An 8864-nucleotide genomic window follows, 5' to 3' on the forward strand; every position below is an offset into this window, starting at 1 on the left:
CGGTTTTAATTTAAGCTCTTCCATACTTGCTTGCATGGTTATAATTATTTCGGTAAGCCGAAATATTTCTGGTTGCAAGGTGCATTCTAAAGAGTCGTCTGTTTGACTTTGGGCATCAACGAAGAATGTATCCTGATCGTGTACTAAATCGTATGGCATTGGGACTGCGCCTGGGTATAAAAGAGCTCGTTTGAAAGTGCTTAATTTGGACGGACAACTAATGAAATCACTTTCCTTGAAGTGGTTTACACAAACGCGAGATGAATGACGTAGTACAACACCCCAGCTTTCTTCGCATCGCTGCCGTCTTAATTCGCAACTAGGTGGTTTAAAACATCGCACTAATTTCGTGTCCTGAATTTTATTGCATAAAGCGCACCGTTCAAACGTTTTGCTCCGTTTCATCTTGGTTTCCTTACATTAAATATTTAAGCAAAGTCGAACGTATTTACTTATTATTAAACTTAAATGTACTTACTTGCTCTCCTCGGCGGTTTATCTCTTAACAATTTCACGCTTATTAAGAAAATTTGTTGCTTGAAAAATTTGTGTGTAATTTTTTTTAACAAATTCAAATTTGAAAAAAAACACATTCATAACATAACATAAATTCATTTCAATTTGACATTATAGCCTGTTTCGTATGAGCGCAATGTCAAAATCAATCACACTTTGGTGAATACATTTTGATTGTAAGTGCTGATACTTAAAAAGTGACAGTGTTGATGTAAATTAAAACTTATTCATTCAAATTCGTTTAGCTTTTCGGTAGTTTAATTGTTAAAACTGTGCTCATTAGCTATGTCATTTACATTTTGGTGAGCTATTTCGTATACCACAATACTTTGGATGGCATCGGGTGAGATGCGTGATTACTTTTATTTAAGTTTTTGCGTTTTAAGGAATTTTTTTTTCTTAAACAGCTTCTACTTTTTACGCTCCAAAAAATTTGTTGGCATTACACGCGATTACTTTCCTGTCGAAATACGGAAGACTGCAGAGCTTCCACCAAATCGAAATAATGGCTGCATTTCTTTAATCATTCTGAACGTTTGGAATAAACTTTTTTGTTTATTTATTCTTTAGAACGTTCCTGATGATATGTTGACGTATATTTCAAACGCATTCTATTTATTCCGGCTGTGAAATTGGATTATCCGGAATGTATAAAGAAACGCAGCCTATGTGTTAGCACATTTTCCACTTGGAATACTTACGTGAGTTTTGAATATTATTAAGCTCAAGGCGTTAATTACACAGTGATACAAAAGTAAAAAAAAAGTATGCAGGGGTTCTCATATAGAAATTATGTTTTTTTATAGCCCATAGTATAGACACGACTATACTTATAGTTTTTCTCCATCACTTCGTTTATTAGTTTTTTACTAACAAATAAAATACAACTTTAGTATTCTTCAAGTTCCAACTTCAAGAAGTTATAACTTTGTTGTTTTTTGGTCGAGTTTCAAATTTTTTCTCTATTTGAAAAACATGGGTTTTACATTTCTAACAAAGAAAAAAGTTTGAAAATCGGCTTAACAACTTAACTCTACATTTATGCAATTCAAATTGTAGAATATGTGGTTTCCGTGCACGCATAGTATTCTGGGTTTTGGTATAACATAGAACATAGGAAATTCTCAAACAAATTTTCGATTTATGAAACATGTTTTTTTTTATGAATATATGAATTTTCGAAGGTATTTAATCCTGAAAATTCAGTTTATACTTTTATAACTTGATTCTACATATCGCGCAATTTCTTCGAAGGTGTACTAATTAAATATTTACCTTATCAATTTAGTTGAATTGAATTTTTTAAATAGATGACAACCCGCTTCAAAAATATGTTCGACAATAAACTTTATGAAACCTCTTTAGTTTAACACCAGTATTGTAACATTTGCTTTATTATATCAATTCAATAATTGAATAAAACTTTTCAAACAGGTGACAACCCTCCTAAAAAATATTTTTGGCAGTAAACTTTGTTTTAGTTTGATGCCCATATTGCAGTATTTAATTTTTCTTATCAAGTAAATCCAATTAAAATTTTCAAACAGGTGGCAACCTTCCACAAAAATATTTTCGGCTGTAAGCTTTATTAAACCTCTTTCTTTGGCAGCCATATGGCAATATTTACTTTATATTATCAATTTACTTAAACTGCAATTTTCAAAGAGGTGGCAACTCTCTAATTATTTTTTCTTATATTTTAAATTAGACTATGAAGTGCAAGTTTAAACCGCCTAAAAAATCGCGTAGATTTTTGAGAATTTTTTTTTGAGACAGCTTTAGCGGTTTTTTACAAACTTTTTTATATATGGGTGTTTCCATGATGTCGGACGGGACATTCGTAAGACTTTAGAGTTAAATAAATCAAACTAAAACTGAAGTCACTTAAAAAAGTTGCAGTTGTGGGGCTTTTATACCGTCCTTTGGTTGTCAAAAAAATTAGGTGCGCTTGGAACACTGATTTCGAGAAAATCGATGAAAAGGAGGTCACAGAAGTGGTTTCATACTACATGTAAAAAAAAAAAACTCTGCGAATCCTATTAGGTTTTTCTTTCTGAAACATTCTTTAAATAAAGCCAAATTACCGCTACAACCAATTCATTTGTAATCAGAAGCAATTCATTGTTGGCTTAATTATGAATTAAAATGCAATAAAGGCCGTGACAGATTTTTCCCCCATACAATATTTTTATTAGTAACACGTATTAAATTCAATTTTTTATTTAATTTTTTTCAGTTCTTCTCTCCACTCTTTCTTGATTTCATAGTCTTTTTGCGCCATCTGGATACGAAAATTAAAGTTATAAAGCCGTTGGAAATTATTTACTTGCATTCAGTTCTGATCGCCAGTGTAACTTTGTTTTGTTAAGCGAACAAACCAATTTTTTGTTGAATGCATTTAGTTTTATTTGTCCCCCGAAAGATACACTTTTTCTTTCTCGGTTGTGCCCCAAGTCCCCCAATGTGTTCTTATCTGTACCCCTTTCGGCATTTTAGGTCTTGCAACCCTACTCGAAAAACGTTACGAATACTGACAAAAAAAATCAACACGTGGTCATTTGTTTAGGTCACTGTAAATAATATTTAAGAAAGTGTTAGTTAAGGGGGAACTAAAAAACCTTTTAAATACATACATGTATTTGCCTGGAACCAAATAAAATGCAACAAGTAAAACTGATAAGTTATGTGCTCATTAGTCCCCTTTCAGACACGTCAAGTCTTGAAAGCAATTTTTTTCGCATTCTCTTTTGTGTTTTCTATTTGCTTTCACACGCGTCAACTTTAATTGAATTCAAGTCCTTGGTTCTTTAAATGGGAAGCAACGAAAAGATCAAAAGAGACAAGAAAACTTGAAACGAATTGACGGTACGGAGGTATCTGTACTCTTCCCCTCTCTTCTCACCTCCTTCGCCTACGAACGAGCAGACTTGAAAGCAAGACTTGTCGTGTCTGAAAGGGGACTTACACGTGTTTGTGTTCTTATCACTACAGTTTTATAAAAGCGGTTTAAAGTCTACACCAGACTATGAAGAGTTTATTAATCTATGAGAATGGTTTTCTTAAAAAAATTTCATGCGAGAAGTCTTCTAAAGAACTACTAGAAATGCATTAACATTTGGGTATCTAAGACGAGCAAGGGTGTAGTAGGGGTGAAGCGTATGTCTTGGAGGGTATGGACACAGAGAATGATTCAGAAAGTATTGAAACGAAAACAGGACATGGTAACTTCATTTTGGTTGTTTGTGTTTCCGACAGGGTAGGAGCATGATGTATTGTGGAACGATTTTCCGTCATTCCTTGTCAAATTTAGTTTGGAGACAAACCGATTTCTGTGACCCATAATTCAACTTCCAAATAGTGTAACGTGGCCAGTGTACATCGAATGCCCATAACTTTGATAGCAAAGGAATTATTAAACATTTTTTTTTACAGAAATATAGATTTTACTATGCCCAATAGCACCACCTAAGTTTTTCTGTTTTATTGCATAATTGATTCAGTAAAAAAAATATATATACAAATGTAACGTTGCCAGTCAAATAGTCGACCATACCCAGCCGGAAATGTAGTAATGCATTACATGCGTGATAAATAATATAATATATTCCTTGTGATTTCTCGATTATATTGTTGCTAACTATGTAATAAGCATTTTATTGTATTCAAAAAGTTCCAAACATTTCATATTAAAACACATTCATTTCTCGATACTAGGTAATACAAAATTGAATGCCCCACTTTTCTTAGGACATCGCCCTGGGCGAAAAAATACATTTTCGAATGTGAAAAGGATTATTTTACTGCTTTTAGTATCTTTTTTTTTTCGATTACTATAAATTACATTTTCCCACCGGGTATGTTTCTATAACGAATAAAATATCGATGAATGATCATTAATCCCTAGGACTCTTTGTGGAATTTATATGTGGTTACAAAACCAACAACACGAAAACGTTATTGAAAGCAATTTCGATGTAGATAACGACAAGGAATTCGATAATCATAAATTTATCGATAATCGTAATATTATCGATATCGATAACACAATTTATCAACAATTTTCATAGCTTGAATTATCGATAACGATTAAACGTTTTATCAAAATTCGTGATTGCTTTCGTTATCGATATCAATATTACGCTTTTCGATAAATGTATGGCTATCGATATATTATATATTTATATATATATTTCGATATATTATATATTTATCAATAAATTATATTTATCTATAACGAAATTGCTTTTAGTATCTTTGATAGATTTTGGTATTTCTTAAAATAATTATTCGAGCTCCGTAGTGAATTTAGCATACCCCCTCTTATTTTTCAGCATCGCATTGGCGATAAATTTACTCCTCGACATAGAAACTTTTCTACGCTTATTCCCTGGTATTCGGCCCAAGGTCGCCACTTTAAATATCAACTTTGGCACACCATTTCTACGTGAAATTATACGTTTGTTTGGATATATATCATCTTCTAAGCCAGCATTGCTACATTATCTACAAAAATCCAATGATCCAGCACATCCCGACAATTCAGATGGTTACACATCATATATGGTGGCGTTATCTGTAGGTGGTACGCAGGAAGCAATGCAAACTAGGCCTGGTGAATATCTTATTGTATTAAAGAAGCGCATGGGTTTCGTCAAATTAGCCATACAAACGGGGTGAGTAAGAAATTAGCCACACAAAATAGTAAATATGAAGGCAAAAAAAAAATACTTATATTTTCAGATATTTATACGCCTTTAGATAAAACGTGGTTTAGACCAGTACAAATGTTCTATAAAAAGTTGTTCCGCTATGCACCTATGCTCTTTAAGGGGCGTGCAAATACAGTTGTGCCATATAGAAAGAAAATAACGCTACTGGGTAAGTACAAGGACTAGTTAACACTAATGCTTTGATTTTTTGCCAATTCCAAATGCAAATTTAATATAACTCTTTTTTAAAAATTGTTATCCTTTTCAGTTGGCAGCCCTATTGATGTAAAAAGAACTACAAATCCAGATCCGGCATATGTCGAAGAGATACACGCAAAAGTTGTAGAGGGCGTGCGCCAGCTATTTGAAACTTATAAGAGTGAATATATCGAAAATAGTGAAGAAACACAATTCATCATAACATAAATTATACTTTTGTGTTCAAAATAAATTTAAGTAAAACTAAAGCTCTCTTATTAAATAAAAGGTTCAATAGTAAAACCGTTAAAGAAATTAAAAAATACCGGTTTTGCAATTCTATCAGCGAGTTTTGTCAGCACCAAATAGATTGGTGATTAGTGCAAAGAACCACATACATACATACACATTAGGAATGTTAATCCCGGGGATCCGGGATCCTGGGATCCCGGACTTTTTAAGGTCTTGAAAATCCCGGGATTCTTGGCACTGACGGCAATAATAGAAACCCTTATATATATAACACCGCGCGATAGTAAATTTGTAACCCAAATATCAATGTGTTCGCGAAACCATGGGCCAAATATAGTAAAATTGCGTTTTTAGTTTTTCACTCTGACGTCAGTTGTTCAAAATTGATTTAAAAAATTCAGAGAAATGTGCTTACAGAAAAAGTATGGGATAAAATTAAAGGGAAAATCCTGTAGAATTTAAACAGATTCAAGTTTTTGGTGCAGAAGGACTGGTAAGTATTGAAAAAGTCCTTTTAAAATTGTATCCTTGAAATTTCGCAATATTTGTTTTTGAAAAAAGTATATGTTAAGGACTTATATAAACTCGGTAACACCCTCGAATTTCGTCCTTCTAACTTTATCAGCTTAAAAAATTGCCTATTCGTGCTTGTGAATCCAAAAAATTTAACTTTTTTAGATTCTAAAAAAATTTCCTCTTGCATTTGGTACCCATATTTTTATTCTACATTGCATTGATTTTTTTAGATAATTTTTGGAATTTATCATTCTTTGAAATTAAAAAGTCCGTTAAAATAAATCCTGACATCAGAGAGAAAAAATAAAAACGTCGCTTCAAATAAAAAAGTAGGTTTCAAACCCATTTATTTATTATTTATTTTATGGTAGGAGAGCTTCTCAAACAACATAGAAGCAATTTTTTCGATTTAAGTTGTTGAAAAGTAATGAATATCCAAATCCCGGGACTAATCCCGGGATCCCGGGATTGTGATAATGACATCCCGAAAATCCCGGGATCGGAAAAAGGCGAAAAATTCACATCCCTAATACATATATAGGGAAATCTCACGACAAAGACGTGTTTTTGGTCGAAGATGGTGGCACACTTACCTTAGACAAGGCATTATCTTCGGTTTTGCATAAAGAACAATATTCCATCGCGATATTGTGTTTAAATGAAAACTTAAAAAATATATACTAAAAAAAACAGGGACGGTAATGATTATTTTATGATAATTACTTTTTCGCTCAACGGAAATAATTATTATTTGATTTTTATTTTTTCGATCACAAAAAATGATTATTTTATGATTTTTATTTTTTCGCTCAGAGATAATAATTATTATTGAGTTTTATTTTTCCACTTACAAAAAATGATTATTTATAAAACTTAAAATGCAACCAACAGAAATTTTGACCTGCAAATTGTGGGACTTATTCCCTTTATAAGAGTGTCGCTACCTCTGAAAAGGATATGCCGGCTATTACCCTAGTATAGCTTTTGAGTTTTTTGAATAACCATTACTCTTAAGTGAAAAGATAAAAATCAATATTAATTATTATCTTTGAGCGAAAAAATAAAAATCATAAAATAATTATTTTTTTTGATCGAAAAAATAAAAATCAGATATTAGTTATTACTTTTGATTTTTATTGCTTAATCTCGAAAAACAAAAATCATTATACGATTACAATAAGAGGTACGAATACAAATATGGGAATTAAGTTAACATTATTTTTCGACGCTTACAACATGTTGATATTTTTGGCTAAAAGTTAAAAAATAATAATTATTTTCCCTTCCTGAAAAAAAAACTAAAAATAACAACTTTCGTAGTTACATATGTATGTAACGTATACGCCCCGTAGCACCATAGGAAGTCATCTAACTGCCATACCTAAACAAAAGCGTCAGCGAGGTCTGGCTGTCAAAAAACTCTCCCATACAATTTGTATGAAGCATACCGAAACAACGCGGCGTCAACGCTGAGCGGTTGGAAAATCCGATTTTGACAGGGCGTTAGGTATTAAAGTTGACTGCAGAAAATGGCGAAACTGTCATTTTCGTGTTACACACAAACAAGCCTATGCTTATTGTTGGTGTTATTTCTGCATTTGACGTAGCGTTGACGCTTTTGTTTAGGCATAGCACTTCGGCGCTAACGCTAGGCGTCAGAAACCGCACCGCCCAACGCTTTTGTTTAGGTATGGCAGTAACACGTTTACTCGCACGCCTTAAGATAAAAAAGTTTATTTGCACGCCGTAACTTAAACGTAATTAAAGATTGGCGTGGAAGATTTTTACAAAGTATTCCTTATGCACATACTGGCTGCATTTCTTTATTCATTCTGAACGTTTGGAATAAACCTTTTTGTTTACTTATTCTTTAGAACGTTCCTGATGATATGTAAACGTATATTTCAATGGCATTCTGTTTATTCTGGTTGTGAAATGGGTTTATCCGGAATGTATAAAGAAACGCAGCCACTATATATTACTTTCTTCATTTATATAACAATTTTAGAATGAATCTCGAGTGTGTTAATAAAAATTGTAAAAGTGGAATTTTAGTTTCTCAAATCATATGCATCTTTTACTCAATGACGTTATTTTTTCATTTGTTGACACACTAGTTTTATTTTGCTCGATTCGTTCGGTTTGGCAAAAATTATCTTAAATTATTTGAAATTAAAAAAATCTTAAAATTTCAAAAATCACAAAATAGCTGCGACAGGTATTCTCATGATGCAATTTTTTTTAATTTGGTGGCATACTCTTGAAACTTCACAGATATGTTGTATTTGCTGGCAATGTCCATTGCCTCTGATATGAACATTCTATATGAAAACTTCCTAAAGTTATTAAAAACAAAAAAAAAACAATTGTGATTTTTTCGAGTGACAATGAAAAAATTCGTAATTTCGGTAATTTTTCGCTTAAATAAACGTTTTAAGCGTTAAGTACTATCTTTCAAAACCCAAAATCATAACTATGGTAAGTTATACACCATTTTTGGACCGATTGACGAGGCGTCACTGCTCTTTTAACAAGACATAAGCCGGCCCATTCTTTGGTGAAATAATTACGCTACTATAGTAAAATTATAATTGTTTACTAATCCTCCCTACTCTTCAATTATACTCTGTACCGTCGTACATACAAACCGAAATGAGTACCCGTTTAGGTTTT

The 8864-nt window shown here is 32.3% G+C and overlaps 2 protein-coding genes across 5 annotated transcripts in view; both read left to right on the forward strand.

Moving 5' to 3' along the window:
• Window positions 1–5372, forward strand: part of LOC118740734 (2-acylglycerol O-acyltransferase 2-like) — an 8932-nt gene extending 3560 nt beyond the window's left edge. For both annotated transcript variants that reach the window (XM_036472393.1, XM_036472392.1), the window contains 2 exons: window positions 4848–5189; window positions 5257–5372. In XM_036472393.1, coding sequence (XP_036328286.1) covers window positions 4848–5189; window positions 5257–5278 — 364 coding nt within the window. In that variant the 3' untranslated portion in view covers window positions 5279–5372. The remainder of the gene's footprint in view (window positions 1–4847; window positions 5190–5256) is intronic.
• The window catches only part of LOC118740730, a 226132-nt gene that overhangs the window by 211810 nt on the left and 5458 nt on the right, over window positions 1–8864 (forward strand). The gene's annotated exons all lie outside the window — the stretch shown is intronic.

The sequence above is a fragment of the Rhagoletis pomonella genome, unplaced genomic scaffold (assembly GCF_013731165.1).
Source record: "Rhagoletis pomonella isolate Grant_MI unplaced genomic scaffold, Rhpom_1.0 Rhpom_scaffold_00006, whole genome shotgun sequence".
Lineage (NCBI taxonomy): Eukaryota > Metazoa > Arthropoda > Insecta > Diptera > Tephritidae > Rhagoletis > Rhagoletis pomonella.